Source organism: Typopeltis vanoorti, chromosome 22 (genome assembly GCF_054136105.1).
Source record: "Typopeltis vanoorti isolate ZY-2024b chromosome 22, IOZ_Tvanoo_1.0, whole genome shotgun sequence".
Classification (NCBI taxonomy): Eukaryota; Metazoa; Arthropoda; class Arachnida; order Uropygi; family Thelyphonidae; genus Typopeltis; species Typopeltis vanoorti.
In genome coordinates this window covers 2,685,039-2,709,087 of record NC_143570.1, presented here as the reverse complement: position 1 = coordinate 2,709,087, position 24,049 = coordinate 2,685,039, and the positions used below count along the sequence as shown (strand labels likewise).

The 24,049-nt window shown below is 32.9% G+C and overlaps 2 protein-coding genes across 2 annotated transcripts in view; both read right to left on the bottom strand.

The window, feature by feature from the left end:
• Positions 1-16,315, bottom strand: part of LOC150094111 (uncharacterized) — a 26,235-nt gene extending 9,920 nt beyond the window's left edge. The window contains exons 1-4 of the mRNA XM_090412141.1: positions 16,149-16,315; positions 11,231-11,495; positions 2,782-2,928; positions 874-932 (exon numbers count right to left, since the gene is read on the bottom strand). Coding sequence (XP_090268267.1) covers positions 874-932; positions 2,782-2,928; positions 11,231-11,495; positions 16,149-16,303 — 626 coding nt within the window. The 5' untranslated portion in view covers positions 16,304-16,315. The remainder of the gene's footprint in view (positions 1-873; positions 933-2,781; positions 2,929-11,230; positions 11,496-16,148) is intronic.
• Positions 16,282-24,049, bottom strand: LOC150094110 (cyclin-H-like). Its single transcript, XM_090412142.1, has 3 exons — positions 23,030-24,049; positions 16,632-16,780; positions 16,282-16,419 (listed from the first exon to the last, which is right to left on the bottom strand). The coding sequence occupies exons 1-3, from the start codon at positions 24,003-24,005 to the stop codon at positions 16,357-16,359; spliced, it is 1,188 nt and encodes a 395-aa protein (XP_090268268.1). The 5' UTR covers positions 24,006-24,049; the 3' UTR covers positions 16,282-16,356.

Genomic DNA, 24,049 nt, shown 5'->3' with positions numbered 1-24,049 from the left:
ATCACTTAGTGAATTGAACTTTTCTAGTTTTCGTTAATGAAAATTCTCGAATAATATCACGTATATCAAGTTGATCCAAAACTATTGATATAATGGCAAGATTTGAAAGTCTGTCTTGTACCATTATATCGCAAGTATTTTTTAATAATTTTAAGTTCAGAAAAGGACTGTTCTGCAGATGCTACAGATACTGATAATGACAAAAGAATCTGAAGGGCAATTGTAAAGTTTGGATAAACTGTGATTAAGTTGTTTGAATAAATATACTGAATTATCTGATATATATTGTTTTTAAAATTAGAAATAAATGGTTGACAGTGTAAAATTTCTTTGCATAAATCATCTGCGTCAATGTCTGAATGATTCTTGTGTGTTAATTTTTGTCGTAACTTTTTACAAGAAAATAAATATTCTTTATTTCGTGAAGTACTTAACAAATACAAAAACTGAAATAAATTCATATTTTCATTTTCATGTTCGTAATCAAATTGTGTTGTCTTTTTACATTGCCTTAGTGGTCTACTACTACAAAATACAGATTCTGTGTCAAATTTTGCTGCAATTAATTTTAGCTTTCTACAATTTCTTTGAAAGTTTCATCAGACCTATAATCATTTAAAAATTGATTTAGATCATTCAATGCATCTAAAGTAAGTTGGAGATCCATAGATGAAGACTACAGTATTTTGCTGACAAAATTCATTTTATTTAAAATATCATACCAAATCTTTGGCGCCTTCACTATCCTGGTGCCTGTGTGCATTGCACATATGGCCGGCATGCCCCTGCCTTGATGAGGAAATAATATACAATGATAACATTTCGTTTCAGTTAGCAAAAAATATTATTTATATTTAATGAATTATTTCTTACCTTTTCTGTTGTCTAAAACCTCGGGCAAATGGATTGTATTTCACTTTTAGTCTAATTACCTGAAAATAAAGATTCGTTATTTATTTTTTTATCCCCATTTCAAGTGATCAATATAGCAGATTATGCAAACAGGATTAACTACATTATCATAGCTTTAAGTTTCTATGAAGTTGAGTTACTTGATTATAACAGGAAAACAAGACAAGATAATGTATTATTTAATATATATTATATGATTATAAGACACATGATTTAACCTTATGTTTCCAATTATGAACAAAAAAACATTTTAAAAAAACATACAAGATTTTTTGAAATTCAAAAAAATAAGATTTTTTTTTTTTTTGTAAATCAATTACACTACATTATTCCATCTGTTAAGCATAAAATGACAATGGCATTTTATTGGACATTTGTCCAGTTAATAGTTCATGTGATACGATTACAAGTTGCAATAATTTGCAATAATAATAAGCAATACAACTTATGGGTTTAAAATTATTAGGGATGGATGTGTGTATGCACGAAGATACGCACATTCAAACTAAATGTTTGAATAGCGTTGGTACCCCACTAAACTTAGTATGCATTAGTGTGGCATACTGAGAACTTGTTTTCACTTGATAATGAAGTTAAGGAAAACTATATTTAATGAAGTTTGTTACCTAGGAAACAATATTTACAATAACTGTAAAGAATGAAAGGTTGAAAAATGAGAGGCCATCCCTGAAAACTGTGTAAAGGCGTAAAGAGGGTAGTTGTGGATGAGTGGAATGCATTTGCAAATACTAAATAAAAAAAGCTGAATAAAATTATGGTTCAGTATGATATGTTTCTGGCTCAGTAAGACTACAAGTTAGTTGACTCCACTGATGATGATAATTAAATAATAATGGATACAGAAGACCAACAGTTGTCTGAGTTATACAGAGGGTTTTAAAAATGTGCTTGTCTGCTCATTCATAGCAAGTGAAAATTTTTTGTTGATGAGTAAAAAAAATCAGAAAAGGAGCTTCAATTTGATTGTAAGTTTTATTTTTGTCTCTTCCATTTCATGTTTTGTTGTAAATAGGTTTTTTTTTTACAGCTTATGTTTTGCATCTATTGAGGAATGCTAATCATTACAAGCACTTGTTTTTATCAGTTATCACTGATTGTCATAATGAAATACAACCAGTGAGAGGATAGGATACATCTGCATCATTTTACCTTTCACGAGAGTGTTCAGTCATACCATGGTATAGCCAATTAATCATGAAAACTTAATATAGATATGCTGCAGACAGCAGTAATTAGCAGAATTTGACTATTAATAGTGGATACTAAAACTCAGAAAGTTGAGAAAGAAATATTTATTTGCCATCATCATCAAATTCCTGCCATTTACCCTCAAGAAATATACAGGATATGATAGTACTACATGAAAAAAAATTACATCATTACTAACTTCCTATCTGCAATTTTCCACCAAATCAGTCTGTTACTTGTCAAGACTCCAACTTTATCAGATCTTATATTTCTATCGTCTAAGGCACTTTGTACCGTATCAATCCACCTATATCTTGGTCTTCCTCTGGGTCGTTTTGCTGTCAACCTGGCAGAAAACAGTTGTTTTGCTAATCTTCCCTCTCCCATTCTATTTAAGTGACCATATATATAATCCATAAGCAGTCTTATTTTTCTTCTATTTAGTCCTAGTTTTAATTAGAAATGCAAGATCCTAAAATCTTGCTTTTTTTTAATTAATTCTGCATTTAGATGCAGAAAATATATCAGATTTTAATAGCCTTATTGAAGTTCATGCAGAATTATCTATTATTATTGAATTATTATGGTTTGCAAAAAATTTCGGCCATCATCAGACATCATTTTAGGAAATGTATCAAGAAATTTAAAATATGTAATTACCTCAGGATTTTGATATGCTGTAACAGCTATAAATGTTGTTTCTGAAAAGTAAAAGGTTTTGAAAACACTCCATGGTAAGCGTACAACATCACTCCCAGCTGCTATATGTACTCTTGTCACATATTTATGCATAGAATTGAGAATAATCTAAAAAAAAAAAGAAAATACAAATATATATATATATATAAATAGTGTTTGGATACATAAAGAGAAAAATATTATAATCATAACAGTTATAGAGTAACTATTCACTGAAGGAGGTCTCACTCAGCAAGCAAAATATCATACTGAACTTATTCATACTCCTGAACTTTCCAATACATTCTGGTACTGCATTCCATTCATCCAGTTTTCATGTAAAAAACCAATTCCTCACTTCCCCTCTTCACCACAAAACTGCCAGGGACAGCCCTCTTATTCTTCCCTATGTACAATCTTTTCTGTATTAATACTGTAAAATCCTAGCAAGTTTTTTTTGCATATCCACTAAACTTCACAATTGACATTTCCCCCGACCTCTTTCCATAACCAATATTTCAGTCTCGATGTTGTCATAGTCATTCAGTTTCTAGATCCACTTCAAAGTTTTCACATATAACAATGGAATCAGATGACGAAATCTACACACAACAGTCCATGTGTAGCCTGACCAGTGCCTTGTACAATGGTACACCACCTCATCTCTACTTGTGTGTTCTTTATTATAGCAGCAATGTACTATGTATTCTTCATATTTGCAACATGCCCACTGAAGTTCAGACCTCTCTTTACCATCACCCCAAGATCTTAAAATCTCAACTGCCTCCTGGACACACAGTTCCATTAACAGAATACATACATAACCCACATTTTTGCAGTATAACACTTTGCACTTATTAACATTAGAACTGCAATCAAACTAAATCTCCCTGAAAGGATCCAAATATTGGCATAATCAGTAAACAAGTGAACGTCTATCATTCCATATGAAATATTATTAACAATTAAGTTAAAACAGCAGGGACTCAAGAACAAAAACCCTATGGAATTCTACTGCTATTTTCCTTTTTTAGGACTGCTCCTCCCCCATGCACAACTAGCTGGTTTCTGTCCATCAAAATAATTATTGCTAATTTTTATCTCTCCCAGCCTATACACAAATTTGCCATGGAGCCATATATATTTGCCATATATCAAAAACTTTCATAAAATCTAAAATCATCACCACCATGAATCTTCCTTATCTAACACATTCATCACTTAATCATAAAATGTTAAGCAAGTCTATCTGTTAAAAACTCGTGATGCCCATCATAGAGAATTCTTGTATTCTATTCCTGCCAATCTGTCAAGGACTGGTATATAACTGCAAATCTCTTCTAAAACAAGTTTCTTTTGGTTATAGTCTGCCCACAGTTGTGAGAACCCTAGCTGGCACAATGTCAAGAAGAGTTCTTGACATTCTTACTATTCCTAAAGTATGGGAAATACAAAATACAAAAGTATGGTCATACAAAATTGTGTAAAATAGTCTCTTTATATATGTTGTTATTATTTTTTTTTTTTCAGTTATATTTTAATTTACTTCTATAACATGTTACTGCACGCATATTGAGATTTCATTGTAATCATGCACCCTAACTGCATGTTATTCTTGTAGTATTGTTTGAATTGCTGTAATGAGGATGTCCCAAGATACTTGGTATGAAATATTTACATATTAAAAGTTATCACTGTGGTTAGTACGTGTTTTTTAGTGATGAATTCATCACAGGTTTCATTATATAAAAGGTGATATACAAATTCATCACCGACACACAAAATCACATGCTTTTTATGTAAAATTTTCCAACTGTTATACAAGCAAAATAGTTACTACGAAATACTAGAATGTTCCTAAAAGAAAAGCTAATTTTCTGACACATAATAATAAACACCCATCCACAAAACCCATTGATTATTCTGATAATAGGATAATCAATGTGTTTTGTGGAATGAGTGTTTATTATTATATGGATGATGGCAATGAATGGCTTCGCCTTCTTCTGCCATGTGCAGAAGTGTCGAGGGGTCTTGCATCTGTTGGCAGACTATTGTGAACAGCATCATTCATTATATGGATATACTGACAAAGTCTTATTAAAATTTTCTAATGCATCATCCACTAGCTAGTGGAACATTTCCATAAATATTCTTTCTTTCTTTTAATTGCCACAAAACAAAAGAATCCCTTATAATTACAATTTCTATTAGAATCATCCAACTTTAGAGTCATAGTCTGTCTGAACATTTCCAGAATTATAACAATATCCTATTACCATTCCATTTATTCCAATCCCATGCCAAACAGGCAATTTAATAGTTTGTGGATTTACTTTTGTAGATATTATTGCTTATTATTAATTATCACCTGATGAAGTCATGTTGTTCATCTTTTAAGTGACATCATCTTATTAATTCTATATAATTTTTAAATCATTTACTACAATGTATTTTAAATTTAGTTAAAAAATTATGTTAAAAGTACAATTTTCAGAACAGAAATATCTTCATTCAGAAGAGGTGAAATGAATTATCTATTTTCCCATTAAACTAACAGTTAAATAGAAATACAAAATGAATGACCCTGTGAAGCAAATTAATTCTGCAGGAGTCCACTGCACTTCCATACCTCTTTAGATATGACCAGTCCGCTCTCTCTCCCCCTTCCCCACTGTGACCACTCTTCTTCCGTAACCAGCTTCTCATGTTCCTCATTTCTCTCTCTCTCTCATCATTTGCTATATTCACTTTATCCTGCTGTTGTGTATCCTTTCTCTCTCTCTCTCACACACACACATGCGTGCGTGCACACATGCAACGCAGCAGCTCCATCTACATTCAACCATTCTAACTTCCTGTCAACTTCATTTCATACCATCACAAATAACACTTTTGCTTCATACTGCTCAACCATTATGCATTTGTTATCTCTACACTCTTCAACTTGCTATTGTCATATTCTGGGCAACTAACTGACATTTTTTCAACTGCGCTATTGCTTTTTACTCCTGCAACAATTTCCGCAAATTTCTTTAACATTTTTCTCCCCTTCCAGGTCATTTGTGCCTATAATTACCACTGATCACGATGATCATTTATTTCTTCCATGACATGCCTCAATTATATGTCTTATTGCATCACCTGGAAAGCATATTTTTGCTCTGTTATCTACTGTATCTCAAACAATCAAAATCTCCACATAATGAAATGCAATATAATCATCTTTCTTTGTTTACCTTACTCCTTCTTATTCTAAGTTAATCAATGGAGTCTTCAAATGTTCAATTTTATTCTCCACATTTCGTATCCTTCTTTGTTTTAACCAACTCTCAGCTATCACTCTACTTTCAATACTAATACTTCTGTCCATTTGTTTACTTTTGGTTGCACTAATCTCTTTCTTCAAATGCACACTTTTTTTTTGATGCATACATGAAAATTTTTGCAGTATCTCCAGTAGTCAAAGTCCAAATCTGTAATTTGTAAATGTGGAATGTGAAAATATATATAAAAATAAGCACAACTTTATTCTGGCATAAGTTACCTAAATATATAGCAATTATCACAGTTGACTTCTCACTAAAGTGAACTTGGGATCTGTTATAGCAGAAAGTTCCTTTAAAAATGGCATAGGTACTATGGCAGTTTGTTATAATAAGCAAGTATGGTTAATTGGTATTTACCAGTGGCGCCACGTGCCCTTTTTTGTTAGGTGTGCTGTCGTGTAGCTAATGTGACCCATATTACAAAATACATATTAATTTGACCGTATGATTGCATTTTTATCCATGTATGAAATTTTAAGAATGCAAAGTTATCCTACAGTTAATTGGTCCAATGCAATTAACTGTAGGATGGCTTTGAATACTTTAATTTATCAATTAATATAATTTTAACTATGGAAAGCATAAAGGTCAAATGAACAATTGCTATTTTTCACACTGGCCATTTACATGAGAAGGACAAAGGGCTTACGCTTTGTGGTGAGATGATTAGATTATCATTGGCAAATACTAGAGTGAAACATGAATAATTTGAATTTTGGTATGATTTGTAAATACAGCCATATAATACACATGGCAATCGGGAAAAGTAATGACATGGGAAATTATTCTTTTTCCAGAACTGAATCAAAGAAAGGCTGAAATAACTTGTTTTACTTATTATGCACAAGTTCAACCTCATTTGACTATAACCATACAATCTGCGAAAGGTCTGGTAAAAACAGGACTTCAGTACATTGTCAAAACTGTTTCCCCATTGTAAATATGGGCAAAAATGTTATAAATTATTTATAGAAATTATAAATATATATTAAAAACTTGTCTATATGGGTGTCATAAACATGTCAGTTCACACTTCATTCATGTAAAAGAGATGAAATTCATAAAACAAAAACAACTCATGAGAAATGACAACATTCAGTTGGAATGCTTCACACAATAACCAATCACAGCTGCTAACAACTTCAGGGTGCTGATGTCTCAGCACACACCCCGCCTTGCCTTCTGTGCTTTTAAAGCTATTGGAACGTTAAGATTTTGACATGCTGCGCCATCTGCAAACAAATATAATGCAATGTTTACGTGCCGAAAAGTATCCTCTTCATGAAGCATTAATATATTGTGTTTAATTTTAGGAATCACATGAAACCAGGAAACAATTAGGGGTCTTTAACAGGAGTAAATGCAAAAATATAATATCAGCGATATTGCTATTCTCTGAGTATACACTGCACACCTAGCACACCTGAAATATTCATCACTGGTATTTTATCATCATCATCATCATCATCAAATTCCTGCCATGTACCCTCGAGGGGTGTACAGGATATGACAGTACTACATGAAAAAATTACATCATTACTAACTTCCTATCTACAATTTTCCTCCAAATCAGTCTGTTACTTGTCAAGACTCCAACATTATCAGATCTTATATTTCTATCGTCTAAGGCACTTTGTACCGTATCAATCCACCTATATCTTGGTCTTCCTCTGGGTCGTTTTCCTGCCAACCTGGCAGAGAACACTTGTTTTGCTAATCTTTCCTCTCCCATTCTATTTAAGTGACCATACCATCTGAGATTAGCTCTGCTAATGCATTCCTGGATGCTGACAATGTCAAGTTCTTTCCTAATATCCTCATTTTTAATATGATATTGCCATTGATGCCATCTGTTCACGCCTCTAATCTTTCTCAGGACTCTATCTGCGGTCTCTAGTCTTTGGTCAAGTGTTTTACTTCTGACCCAGCTCTCAGATCCATAAGTTAAAATTGGTTTGAACAGTCTTGTATACAGCTAATTTAGTGTTCCGACTAATTTCTTTCTTATTCCATATGAATTTATTCAATTGACTTCCCACCATACCAGCTTTGCTGATTCTGTTGTCTATTTCTATATTTAGTTTACCATCTTCAGTAAAAATTGTGCCTAAGTAGCTAAAATGTTTTACTTGTTCCACAGGTTCTCCATTCACAACACAGTTGACATTTTCAATGATTCTGCCTATTTTCATTGTCTTTGTCTTTTTATTGCTGACCTTCATACCATATCTATTACAACAGCTATTCAATTTAGTCAGAGAATCTTGCAGACTTGTAGCAGATTTATTTAGAAGTATAACATCATCCGCATAAAGCAAAGAGCTGACATTAACATCTCCAATTTTGATATCAGGTTTAATACCACATTCCTTCATAATGTGATCCATATAGATAATGAATAACAGAGGGGATAATGTACATCCTTGTCTCACACCAGATTTAACATTAAACCATCTTCCTGTACTTCCTTCAATTCTAACTGCTGACTCACAACTCAAATAAAGACTAAGTATTGCTTGATATAATTCCCCATTGACACCATATAACTGCAGCGTATTGAATAGCTTCTCTCTTGGCACCTTGTCATATGCCTTTTCCAAATCGACAAAACTTAAATACAGATCTTTGTTATATTCCCATGCTTTCTCGACTATTTGTCGTAAAGTGAAGATCTGATCCTGACAGCCTCTATTTGGCCTGAATCCAGCTTGTTCTTCACCAAGCTTTTCTTCCACAATTCTTCTCAACCGTTTCTCAAGTATACTTGCATAGATCTTGCCAGGAACACTCAGTAGGGAAATACCTCTGTAATTCTCACATGCAGTTTTATTTCCCTTTTTATATATGGGTACTATGAGAGCTCTACTCCAATCATCGGGAATTCGTCCCTCTGTCCAGGCTTTCTGAACTATGCAGTGCAGCCACTGTAAGACTCTTATACCACCATACTTCAGCATTTCTGGTCGAATATCATCTACTCCTGCTGCCTTTCCACGTTTCAAGCCTTTGATGGCTTTTTCTACTTCAAGTATGGATATGTATTCCTGACTGCATGCCTGGTCAGTGTTTTTTATCACTGTGCTGTCATCACTGCTTGTTTCATTTAGCAGTTTTTCAAAGTAATTACTCCATACTTCAAGGATATCTTTTTCTCCTGTTTTCATTTCACCTTTATCATCTCTAATTCCTTTTACAGCACTCTTTCCTCCATTCCTAAGCTTCTTCAACAACCTCCAGAATATTTTGCCACCTTCTTGATATTTATTTTCTATATACTTGCCAAAGTCCTCCCATGACTTTTGTTTAGCTAGTTTTACACACTGTTTAGCTTTCTTACATTTGTCTCTGTATTCTGTAAGAGTAAAAGCTGACTTATTTGCCAGGAACTTTTGATATGCTTTCTTCTTTTCCTTCACTGCCTCTTTAACTTCCTGTGTCCACCAGGGAGTTCTGATTTTTTTATCTTTGCACACAACCTCACCACATGCCTCTCTGGCAGAATCAATCAATGTTTCCTTCAGAGTTTGCCACTGAATCTCCAAGGTTTGATTCCTGTTCTCAAACTCTTTCATTTTCTTTTCAATAATATTTCTGTATTTTAGTCTACAGTTCACATCTGAGAGCTGCTCAACTTTTATTCGCTTTAAAACTTTCTTACATGTTATTCTTTTCAATATGAAATTCAATTTTATCCTGCTCAAGACTAAATAGTGATCACTTCCAATTTCAAATCCTCTGTACACTCTGGTGTCCTGCACCAGGGAGAAAACATCACTATCAACAATAACATAGTCAATGAGACTTTTCTTATTCCTAGCCTCTTCTCTCCATGTGAATTTGTGCACATTTTTATGTTGGAACATGGTGTTAGTAATAACCAGTCCATGTTCTGAGCAGAAATCCAACAGATATTTGCCATTATTATTAGCTTTGCTCTTTTCTCCAAATTTTCCCAAAATATTTTTGTATGTCTCACAATCATTTCCTACTCTACTATTTAGATCCCCAACAAGGACCAACTTTTCCTTTTTCATTGTGTCAGTTGCTTTTTCTAAAGCCTCAAAAAATTCCTCCACTTCTACCTTAGTAGAACCTTCTGTGGGACCATAGGCACAAATAAGTCTCATTGTCCAGTTCCCCATTCTCATATTTGCCCACATCACTCTACTTGAGACTGACTGCCATTCAAGAAGATTAGCCTCGTATTTTGTGTTGAATACTATGGCTACTCCTTCTTTTCCTTGATTGTCATTGCCTGAATATAACATTTTGTATTTATTGCTCAGAAAGATCTCACCAGTTTTGGTCTTTTTTGTTTCAGTCACCCCTATTATGTCGATCTGGTACTTATCTAATTCCTCAGCTAGCTCCATTTCTTTGCCATTCAGGCTTCTTACGTTGATAGTACCGATCTTTAACTCTGGTGATGTTGAGTTGGGGTTTGTTTTCAGATTTGTTCCAGTAGCTGACTTTTCGCTGTTTGCCCTGGTTCCCTGGCGAAAACAACGGGGGCCTTGTTTAACCGGGCGACGCCCCAGCCGGCATGAAATTTTGTCATGTTGTACCATCATTTTTTATTTTGGTTTAACCAATAAGAATACAATTTGGTCGGCTAAATCCCAAATTGCCAGCCCATCCTCGTTCGTTCAGTATCAAAGTAGATACCCAACAGGGTGCACCACGAGAAGGTGAGGATTGGACATTAGGTCAGAAGCCCTGGTCGGTTCTCCGCATTCCTTTAAAGGCTATGTGGAGGTCTCCTCTCAGTTATACAGCTTTGACCCTTAAGCACCCCACTGGTATTTTACTATAGTTGAATTGACTTGTCAACAACACCAGTAAAAAAAAAGTGATTCGATACAAATTCACTAGTGGAAATTTTAGTTTTAAATGGCAATGAAAAATAAAGCAAACCCGACGGATCCTGTAGTCTTACTAAAGCCTGATAAGAGTGGTGACTTAGTTGTAATGATATTAGCTTAGGATAAAGAATGGCTCTAGTAAAAAAAAAAAAAAACATATTTACACATTCAGAATGACATCTTACACAGTACTTGTAAGATGTCATTCTGAAACACTAAAATGCAAAACCAAAATCATACCTTTCCCTCCTTACTTCCTGAATAGTTATTTGTAAGTTTGACTCTGTGAAAAGCAAATGACATCCACTCAGAACCCAAAGCTGGAGAATTAGGATGGATATACATCCGATTCATTAATTGCGACTCTGCATTACCAGACACAACCCACTGGCAACCAGAATATCTATATCGACAGCTGTCAGCAGGTACAATATCCATTACCACAAAGTAGTATGTATTAGGGTCAAGTCCAGTTATGCTAAGTTGTAAAGTAGGAAACATACGCCTGAAAAAAATAAATAAAATAATATATTCAGTTTGCAGAAAAATTAAGAATGGTACTATTTCCTTTCATTCTTAAAAGCTAAAGTTAATCAGGAATTAAATTAATTTATCAAATTTGAAAGAATAAAGCTATTAACTGAATATACTGATATTCTGTTCTTATTAGAACAACAAAAAATTCTTTAACATATGGGGGAGGGGGTTATAAAATGACTGCAGCTTAGCCTACTATGGACAGACAAGATCAATTACCATCCACCTTGAACATAAATATATATGCTATCATCATTATGACAAACTGGGACTAATAGTTCATGTCCTACCCGGGGGTGAATACTGGTCTTGAAATTCACACTTGCTCTTGTTATCATTCAGGGAGTGAGAGGTGTGATTGAAATCTGATTAGCAGAATAATGAATTACTGACCATTTAAAACTATATATTTAGACATTTATGTACATTTAATCATACAAATACAACATTTATTTTACAAATAATATTCTATCTTTTTCAATTTAGCTACTTGAATACAAATTCTACCCTACGGTTCTTCTTTATGAACTGGTCAATAACATCATCATAAAAAGTTGGTTGTAACTTAATTTTTCCAAGCAACACGCACACTTGTAAAGGCTGGCTGAAGCTCACTGGTGCTGAAGCACCAGTGAGCTTCAGCCATAGGCCATACGCAGTCAACATAGCTAGAGCTACGTTGACTGCATATGGCCTGTGTTTAAGCAAGAGTGAGACGACGTGAAATGGCTATGTGAGTGCACGAAATCAGTGCTGCTGCGGATCACAGTGATCTGGAAGCTCCTACAACTGAGCAAGCAAAGGTAGCTTTGACTAGACAAGCAGGCATTGGCCTTCGATACACAATGCAAAGCTCGATTATTGCTACACAAACTTAAGACGTCTTCTATATACAAAAATAAAAGCCTAAATGGAATGTTTATAAATGCATGCATTTATAAACATGCAGTAAACCATAGATGGGTTCGCCATCTACTGTATAAAGTGTTTATTGTTGAAAATTGTCTTCGTTTTCTGCCAGGAAAAAACATTTAAAATCGTGTGTTATTCTCAAGCTGAGCAGTTTATTTTCTGGTGAGTTATATATATGTAATGCTTTTGTAATATATTTTAATATTTGTAATGCATACATATGTAATGCTTTTTTTTATGTTAAAGTTTATTTTTATTGTAATGGCCACTAAAACTGCAACGAAAAGGAAAAAACCAACATTGAAGAGGAAACTCACTTCTCTCGAAGAAAAAATTAAAATCTTGGATCAGCTGAAAATTGGAGAAAAACCAGGAGTTGTTGCAAGGACTCTGAATTTAAATGAATCAACAAAATAAACATAAAATCCAAGAAAGTGTTATTGCTGGGTCAACAGTAAGCAAAGTGCATTGCTCGCGTTCGCGATATTCTAATAGAAAAAACGGAGAAATCTCTAATGATTTGGATAGAAGATTGCACTCAAAAGAAAATTCCTTTGGATGGACACCTTATTAAGCAAAAAGCTCTCAAAGTTTATAAACATTTAAAAAAACTTGATCAAGATTCTTCAGAAGAAATCTCTCAGCATGGATTTTGTGCCATTAAGGGTTGGTTCAAAAACTTTAACAAGCGGTTTTCTTTGTATAATCTTAAAATCCAGGGAGAATCAGCATCAGCAGAACTTTTAAAAATCATTAAAGAAGGTGGTTACAGTGCAGACCAGGTGTTCAATGCGGATGAATCTGGGTTATATCTGGATTATAAAAAATGCCAAAACGCACCTATATTTCAAAAAATGAAAGTCAGCTCCTGGATTCAAAGTTTCCAAAGATAGAATTATTCTACTGTTTTGTAGTAAAGCATCAGGTGATTACATGACAAAACCAATATTTATTAACCGATCCGCAAATCCTCGTGCAATGAAAGGGCTCGACAAGTCCACCCTACCTGTTTATTGGCGAGCCAACAAAAAGGCATGGGTTACAGCTAGCATGTTTGAAGAGTAGTTTTTCACGTGTTTTGTACCCGATGTAGAAAGTTACACAAAGAAAAAGAATATAGACTTCAAAATTCTACTAATTTTAGATAATGCACCAGGCCACCCAACAAATTTAAGCCATCCGAATATTAAAATAACTTTTTTGCCACCTAATACTACTTCACTTATTCAACCACTTATTCGACCAAGGAATAATATCAACATTTAAGTCATATTATATTCGGCAAACATTTCAATTAATTTTGGAAAAAATGGTATCTAATCCAAACATGACACTGCCTCAAAAATGGAAAGAGTTTTCAATACTGAATTGTGTAAAAATTATTTCTGTCCATTAAGGAATTACAACCCTCTATGCTGAATGCTTGCTGGAAAAAAAATATAGCCTGAAGCCGTTCTGGAACAAAATTTCGTACCTCCAGTGGATGCCGAGCTATGTCGTATAATAAGCGTCGCACACATCTTTGGTGGAGAGGGCTTTTGCGATATGGTTGAAAATGAAATTAGTGAATTAATTGATGAGGAAATAGATTTAAATGAGGAGGAACTGGTACAATTAATAGATGATGTCAAACCAAATGTCAGGGAAAGTTCTGCCGAAGATTCTGATTGTGATGAATCCATTAAAGAATTCAGTTTCAAGAAATTAGCAGAAGGATTGTGCTTGGCAAGAAAGTTAAGAAGTTATTTTATGGATAATGATCCCTCAATGGAGCGCTCCAGAAAATTCACAAGAAAATTGGATATTTGTTTAACTCCATATTATGAACTTAATAAAAAAAATTGCAGTATAGTGAAAAGCAAAGTCTTATTACTGACTTCTTGATGACTAAACCAGCTGAAGTATGCAATGAGAATTATACAAATGATATCCAAGAGATTTCAAGTGGTGACGCCCTCCAACCACTTAAAGAACATCTACAAAAAGTTATTTCTGAAAACAGTGATGAGGATTAAAATATGCGCTTTATTTTATTGTGTCTAAAACATTTATGCATTATATGCAATGAAATTTATGTACAATTTGTAATTTTTATAATTTTATAGCACGTATTTGTCTCATGGTTTGTTTTCTTAACTTACATGAATTACCTGAATTAAATAAAAATATTGTTTTTGTTGGATATATCATTGTTGTTTATATAATTTAAAAAAAAAAAAATTTCGGAAACTAATCCTACTTTTTCTATGTGATCTGAGTCTCATATAACACGACTTATATAACGCGCCATTTCTATGGAACCTAACATTTGCGTTATACGAAAGTTACCTGTACATGCTATAACTGCTTCAGTACTGTACTGTAACATTGGATAAGAATATCTATAACTTTTTTTTTATTGTGATTTTCAGGAAATATAAAAGAAACTTGTTCAAAGGATGAAAGCAGAAGAAAAGCATACTGGTGAGTTTATATTGAACTACGAACAGATGGTGGCTAATTCTTAATGCTCTAAGTTGCTGTACATATTGTCATAAAGTAATATATTTTATAGTTCTCTAAATAAGTCAATGGAAATATATTTTGAACAGATTAGCAAAAAAATCTGAGTCACTGTGATAGGAAAAGCAGAATGAATTAGGAAGAGAAAAACCATTAGATTGTGCTAATTAGATTATTCTCTTCAGAAAACAATTATCTTTTTGGAAATGCTTTAGGAATTTTTGGAACATATTCCTGACGCAGAAATAATATACTGCAGCAATGCAGATTTAAGAAGTGTGCAATTAACCACCTTAACCAGCCATTATGGATCAAATACGCATCCTCATACGTTTCGTATCCATCATATATTTCAATGTAATATCAAAAGGTATTACAATTTTAATATGCACTTCTCATCAAACACTAAAAATCTTTACCATCCAAATGGCAGCTTTTTAGAAAATAAGTTAGATTAAGCCAAATTTTTAAGATAAATGACAGTAGAACAGACAGTGGACAAAAAAGCAAATATACTGTAAACTAGAAGTTGACTTGCAGCACGAATCAATGCTATTAGGATCAAGGAACTTACTGAAGGTTTGAGAGTTGACTTATTTCTTTAAATATCTATAAAAAATTCTCAGGAGTAGAAAATAAGTTAAGAAGAAAGGGAAATTAGTTCCTGAGATGAACTATGAATAGTCATTGCAATGAATCAGGTAACTAGACTAAATATTTATGGATGGCAAGTACTATATAGCATTTTTTTTTTAAATCCTGAACCCTAAAAATTCTTCATCACAGCTCCCTTATCCCTAATATCAGCCTGCTAAATAATTCTTGCAAATTAACTAAAATAGTACAGCTACTTTTGAAATGAAATTTAGCCACATATTTAAAAAAATCTTAAGATCAGTATATACTTAATTGTAAGTACATGTTACATTAGTCAAAATATATTTAAACACACAAAAAAGTAAAACCTGATGAAAGGGGGAAAAAAAAACATCCTGTGCAAATCCTATTTCATTCTTTTCCATTAAAAAAAATACTTAAATTAAAATGATTATAATTATGAAATTAACAAAAATATGTATATAAATCTTCCTGACATTAAAATAAGTCAGGAAGATTATACACCTTAAAGAGTGAAGCACTTGCAAGACTTGAATGTGGCCAGAGAAAGAGAGGGAGAAAATTTGAAGACTTTTTTTTCTAATCTTACCTGCCATTCTTTGTGATGACCATTTCTGTTCCAGCTTTGTTAAAAGTATCCCACATTTTTTTATTCTTCAATTTAATTTCCACACCTTTACCAAGAGTGCTATTTCCCACAACATTTGGTGATATCTCTCTTGGTTCTGCTGCTGCTGTTGCCATGTTAGGATAAACTGGAGGCCAACTACTTCCATATGCTGATGGTGGAAGACAATTCAAAGGGGGATATGGAAGTGTGGGAGACAAAGGATTGCTGTAAGAGGTTCCTGCTGATGAAGCTGGAAAATATTAATTTTTAAAGGTTATTTATTTTGAATAAAAATAGATTGTGACATACACAAAAAATATAAAATTATAAGGATATTTTCATATTACTCTAATATTGGAATTTCACATTAGATTTTAATAATATAGAAGTACTGTATATATTTTAATATATAGTACTTCTATATTATATAATAAATAAAGAAAAGCAAGAAATGCATCATACCAGCACCATTAAAAGCCCTTTCCAGTGACTGAGAATCCATTGCTGGTGTTGGTAAGGTATTACTAAGTGCAGTGGCAGCAACATGGGGAGGCTGCAATGTACCAGGATAGGCAAGTTGCGCCATAGTACTTTCATGCATATCCTAGAATCTATATAAAAAAAAAAAATACTGAATCATTTCAAAATACAACACATTATAATTTGTATTCTATTAGAACATTAAAAAAACATGAATGAAAGTAAGTATCTCTAGGTTATAAAAACTTACCTTTCCCAAAAATGGGGACAAATTAAGATGTTTTATGGCAGTTTCACTCGTGCTGATATCATAATCCAAAGTTACCAATTTACTTACCAAAATCCTTGATCATCTAAATTGCTTCCAATATAAGGATGATGTTTCTCTCTCTCTCACTCACAATGTGCTTTCTCATTCCATAGTGCCAACATTTTGAATGGAGGAGACACATAAGAGAAGTTGGAGATTCATACTTTTACTGAATTAGTTAACAGCAGTTAACACTACTGATAACTAATTCAGTCCAATTCATTTTAAGATGTGGTCTAGCCAGGCTTTTCTTCTCTTTTTCTCCTCCATTCTTCCTTCTGTAATTGTTTCTAAATTGCAGCATGCTTTAGTATAGTCTGATAAAATAATCATATATACTGGTTTTTGTTCTTATTTATCAAGCAAGTTTTGGGATAAATAACGCTTTATCAACCTTTTCACACTGCGCTTCATTTTAATGAATTATATTTCAAATATTATATTTTCAATAAGCACAGAATTTCTTGATGATTGGCTTGCACTATGATCAAAAAGAAAAAGTTTCATGCTAACTTTAGAGAGAATCATCACACGTGTGTTGGGGGATGCCTCACCCAAATCATTCTTTAGTTTATTAGCATATAGAAGATATTTGAAGACATTAAAAGATGCTTTGGAGCTTTATTTAACAACAAATCTTCTAATGAAAAATTCTGTTTCCTCTTCTATGCTGCTAATGGGAAGGTTTTTGCTTTTTAATTAAAAAAAAAAAAAGTGCTATTAATAGCATTTCATTTAATAAAATTTCCAGTACTCTAAATCGTTTTTTTAAACTATTCAAGTGAAACCCTTTTAAAAAGATCAGTAAAAAAAAACCATATGGTAATCCATTCCTATTAATTTATGAATAATATCAATAATTAATGTTCAGAAAATTGGAGATAAATTTCTGTAGAAATGGTATTCTCCTATCAAAAAAATATCTATTTTCATCACAAATGAACATTTTTGTTAATAAAAAAAACTCTTCATGTGTTACTTAACTTAGGCAACTAATTATAAATAAATGTCGTAAAGTGTATTTATTATTATTATTATTGGCACCTCCAGGGAGTCTCCCATTCAATCACCAAATGACTGCAACTACACAACATTATTAATAATAATAATACACCAACGTCATCTACTGCCAACCACCACTGGTATATTTCCACAGACAAATTGCAAACATCCATTTCAATGGCGGGATTCAAACCTGCAGCCTTTTGGCTGGAGTGCAGATATGCTATCCACTCGACCAACCAGGCCGCTATTTTGCATAGAACAGAACAGAACACTATGCATGTAGAGGACTGTGGAAAAGTTTGGTTACTAAAGTATTTCATTTTATACTGCTCCCTTTAAATAATAGCATGTAAATTTGCTGAAAAATGTGATAAGAAGTCATATTTGGGATTAATTATGCTCAGTCAATTAACATTTTGCATCACACCCACTCATTCATAACACACAACTGATGATGCTTGCTCTTTTAAAATGATGTGAAAAATCATAATACTTCATGTTACTGAATTCATGAACATGGAAAAATGCAAGGATATAAGAATTTCCCTGTTACACACAAACATTCCAAATATACAAAGCATTTTTGAAAATGATTTCCTTAACATATACACTCAAGTAAAGATAAGAAGCATGGTACTCAAATTTCTGTTAAATAAAAGCCTTCTATTATAAAGAGGACATTTTTATTTATCGAATTGATAAAACCAGAATTTTATATAAGTATGATAAATATTTGATAAATATATGATAAATAGAACATGCCCTTAAGAAAATGAGTCAAGGAAAAGCCTCAGGACTTGATCATGTTAAGGCTGAAGAAATCCAACAAGGTGGACCAATTATTTTCAAAGCCTTGGCTGCCAGATTCACGTGGTACTTCAAAGAAAGAAAAATTCCAGAGGAATGGAAAACCTCAAAAACCATACTTCTATCCAAAAAAGGGAACAAGGAAGACAAACTATCATCCAATCTGTCTACTCTCTCACATATATAAGATCATGAACAGAGTAATACTGAACAGAATCCAAAACACTCTAGAAGACAACTCCAGCAGAGAGCAGGCAGGATTCAGAAGAGGCTTCTTCTCCACAATAGATCATATCCAAGTCATTTCACAAATAACAGAAAAATGCAGAAAATACCGAATCCCTCTATGTTTCCTCTTTATTGATTTTAAAAAAGCACAATGCAGTCATCAGTGCCTTACTGGAAATAAATGTGGATCCTACTTATATCCACATGATAAAAGAAATTAACAAAAATCCGACCACACAAATAACCCTATTTGATCAACCTATAAATATAGATATAAAGAGAGGGGTCCGCCAAGGCGATGTGATCTCCCCAAATCTATTTACCAGCACTTTAAAATACATTCTGAAAAAAATAGACCTAAACGGAGGAATAAGCATAGATGGTGAAAAGCTACAAATTCTTATGTTTGCCGATGATCTAGTACTGATATCCCACAACCCAAAAGACCTAGAAGAAATGAGTGAAAAAGTATACACGAACAGCAGTAAGATAGGCTTAGAAATTAATCTAGAAAAAACAAAATGGATCAAAAACATCTACACAAGTGATAGTCACCTATGTATTGATAACATCCCTATAGAACAAGTTGACTCATACAAGTACTTAGGACAAACAATAAAAATGAATAACGATTTATCTGAAGAACTACCAAAAAGAAAGAAAGTTGTATGGCTATCATTCAACAGACTAAAAGAAACACTTACTGATCCAAATCTTGACATCTCTCTGAAGGCAAAACTATTTAATAGTGATATTCTACCATCACTCAATATGGATCAGAAACATGGAACACGACAAGAAAAGAAGAAGAGACTCTCAGAATAACTCAGCATGCAATAGAACGCAGGATTTGTAACATCAGCAGAATGAAACATGTTAGAAACATGGAACTAAGAAAGAGATCAGGCATAAAAGATGTGGTAACTGCAGTATATGAAAGCAAGATGAGATGGGCAGGTCACATGGCCAGACTCAGGGATAACAGATGGACATATAGAATACTCAACTGGCAACCAAGAATAAAGAGAAAACCAGGAAGACCACTTACAAGATGGGAAGATCCACTAGTGAAATCTATGGGTATAACATGGAAGAGAGAGAGAGGCTCAAGATCGAGATCGTTGGAGGAATCTTTGTGACCTGCACCCATGGAGAAATCCTGAGTGAAACACGTATCCATCAAGGTAATGTTAAATATAATAAACATATATAAGAATAAAGCATAAAATTAAACAAGAATTCATAATAAAAAAAAATAATAAAATACAAAGAAAAAGTAAAGAAAAATAAAATAAACAGAATTGAGTTGAACCAAAATAGTAGATATTAGTTCAAATAGTAGAACCAAATTAGTAAAAATAGTAGATAAACAAATGTACCAAAAAGAAGAAAAAAGACTGGGTAAACCTAAAACACACACATACACACACATATTAGATGAAATAATGGGAATGAAACAGCAACTCTGTCCGTAATTCTCATTTCTTTTTGCAAGTCTTGTCAATAAGAATTACAATTTTATATATGCAAGCCATACTTTTTCTACTGCTAATGTGATTCTCTGTTATGAACTTAATTTTTGGATAACTTACAATAATTATATACACCACATCATTAACATGACAATGATAAAATGGCTAGCCTTACATCAATGAGACAATGTCCCTAAAAATAAGAATTACTAAGATAGTCAGGGACAGAAGGCAATTCCATGGGTTATAGTGACATAATCATTTATTATAAATGACATCAAATCAGTGTATTCATTGTTAGAATCTGCCATTGCATATTTCGATATCCATATCTTTGAATTTTATTTAATTTATGCACATTGACAGTAAAACAATTAAATTCCCTTAAGTGGTGGATCCCCCCCCCAAAAAAATGTCTCCAAATGTTATATTTTGTAAAACTACCTTTCACATAAATCTAATACTTATGTGAAAAGCTATTCATTAAATCATGGGTATCTGCATCAATTTGAACCTCATCATTTGGCATGAAAATTAGTTAAATCTCCATTTTTTTTTCCAATACATATTACAATAAACCTTTTATTTAGCCAAAAATATTAGTTAATAGCAAATCAAAAAAGATCACTAACATTCCACACTTACTGCCATGGATTTTGTCAAGTGTTTGATAGAAAAATTTCCAGTCATATTCCTCTCCAACCAGAGCGGTAATACATATCAATACTGGAGACTATTTTGTGGTTTAATCGTAATCATTATATAATCAAAGTGAACTTTAAATAGGTCATGAAAAATAAAAGAAAATAATTATTCCATTTTTTTTTTTTTTAAGTTAAGGGATATTACATCCCATATTGTTTCATAGCCGAATAAGAAACTCAAAGAGTTTCATGCCGAATATAGTAAATATGTATATAAGTTTGGCGAGTCCAAGCGTAAGCAAATACCTGGATAGTGTTACAACTGACCCTTTAGGGAGTGCAATACTGAGGCAACTCATGGTAAGGGTGGAGCAAGTTCCGATCACTTGATATTTCACATTATGGGGAAATATCAAGAATAGTGATCGGAGCTTGCTCCACCCTTACCATGAGTTGCCTCAGTGTTGCACTCCCTAAAGAGTCAGTTGTAACACTATCCAGGTATTTGCTTACGCTTGGACTCGCCGAACTTTATATATATATATATTTACTATATTCGGCATGAAACTCTTTGAGTTTCTTATTCGGCTATGAAACAATATGGGATGTAATATCCCTTAACTTAAATAAGTTTAGGTCGCCGAATTGAAGCCTTTGGCTCTTCATATAATTAATAATTATTCCATATGTCCAGGACTGTTTCAAGTACTGAATACATATTTGAAACCTGCATTTGTATTTGTAAGAGGTACCAGTGCTGTGAATATCCACAGGAGGGTTTCCCATGGGCTATCAAATCCAAAAAATGCACTTCAAGTGACAGGGGGAAAATAAAATGTCCCATCTGTAAAAAATCTTGTCTACTTAAAAAAAAAATTTTTTTTCATGCAGTCCCTTCTCCCATGGTTTCAGTTCTGCAATTTATTAGCTGGAACAATATTTTCCCAACATAACATCCATTGCAAAATGTGTTTGATACTCTCTCTCTCTCTCTATTGCATCTGTCAGTACGGTTATCTTGTCTACTGAAAATAGCACTGCTTCATTCTTTGAATTTCTTGAGCTATATCAAGGAGCAAAGATCCCATTGTGGTATTGCATTCCTTTCCACTTTTATAAACTTTAGTATTTAAATTTTATTTTATTATATTTATGCTACTTTATTAAAATAGCATAAATTTTATTGTGCTATAAAGTCAATTGCTTGTTTTCTCTTATATTTTGTGATTTGAAATACATCAAAATTATCTGGGACCAGATTGTTCAAGTCATGTTAGGCTAAAATAATAATAATAATAAATGGATAATGCATTTATTATTTCTGCAAAATATTTAAAGGAATAAAGCTTATCTGATTTAGAAAAGCACTTTACTTTACTTTTCATTAAGAGTTTGTGCAGTTTCATATTCTGAAACAATGTTTAAATACTCGCATATGAAATGTTTAATTAGAACATTTGCATTTTGATTTTCTAGACTTTTTTGTGTATTATCTATGGTTAATCTGAAGTAAATATTAGTATATTTCAAATAGGTTCCATAACACAAGTTACAAAAGTACAACCATACATCTTCAAAACAATTATGCTTTTGATGAGTCAAATTTCTGCAAAACATGTTTTGCATGAATAGATATGCTTTTTTACATATGAAAGTGATGCAAAGCATTCCTTATGTGGGAGATAGCACTGCTTTTATTCCAAGGTTTCCTACTCAGACTATTATTAAAACTACTTAAATCAAAATACTAAAAATATGTTTGAATCAAAGAAAACTATGCCAAATAAGTTTATAAAACTCTCATTATTTATTATAATTATATTACATTTAATGTTTTAACAGAAATGTTTAAAAAAAAAAACAATAAAGATCACAATGAATGAAATAACTTAAAAAATCAATCTAGATGACTACCAATTCCTAAAAGTTCATCCTCAGCCATCCTTTGCTCTTCTGAGATTTTAGAATATTTTCTAGTACTTTCAATTTCTTCTTCATCTAACATTTCCTGAAGTTTCCTTTTATATACAACACTGTCTGGGTTATTCTCTTGATTTCTACATTTATCCAATTTCTTTTCTAATGCCTTGCACAATTCTTTAGGGTGATTTTCTATATTTCTTATCATTAAACACATATTCTTAACTGCTTCCCTTATGTTGACTAGTTTATCACGAGAGCTTTTTGAAAACAAAACTTCTGACAAGTAGCTATCTAGATTTTCTTCCAAATGATTTGCAGCATAGAATATTGCAGCTAGAGCAATCTGAGAAGGTGGATACAAAAGAATGGCATCAGTGCATAATACATTTTCCAGAAATTCGTCAATGAAAGGTCTAAAACGTTCGGGGTCAGCAATACTTTTGTATCTTGTCTTTATATCAATTAACAGTCCTTCAACTGGCCGATAAGGATTGTGAATTGTGAGATGATAATTAAGCTGCTGCATTAAAAGGAGCTCGTTATTCAAAATTATTTCAGTGGCTTTGTCTCTATCTCCTTTTATATTTGCAACAAACTGTGCAATCGAAACATTGAACTCTTCAACTTTACACGCCAAATAGATACAAGTCACTATAATCTGTTTCGGATGATAATCCATAACAGAGTTGTATAGGTAGAAGCGCTTAAAATAATGGAAAGAGGTCCCCATTACACTCCTTGGCATTGGCGGCTGGAAATTTTTACAAAACTGTTTAAGCAAAGATTGATACTGTTCGCAAAGTACCTTCTCTTCGCTGGCTGATAAGAAATATTTCTTACAAACTTCTTCTGATCTGCCTTGTGCATATCTTTCAATGAACTTTCTGTTGACTTCTGTTCGAAGGTTTATTAATTTTTGTTCACTACTGAACATCCAGTGCTTACACTGCGAGCTAGTTGGGAACATTTTTTGAGAACTTCGAACACCAACCGACAAGTTTCTCACCACGC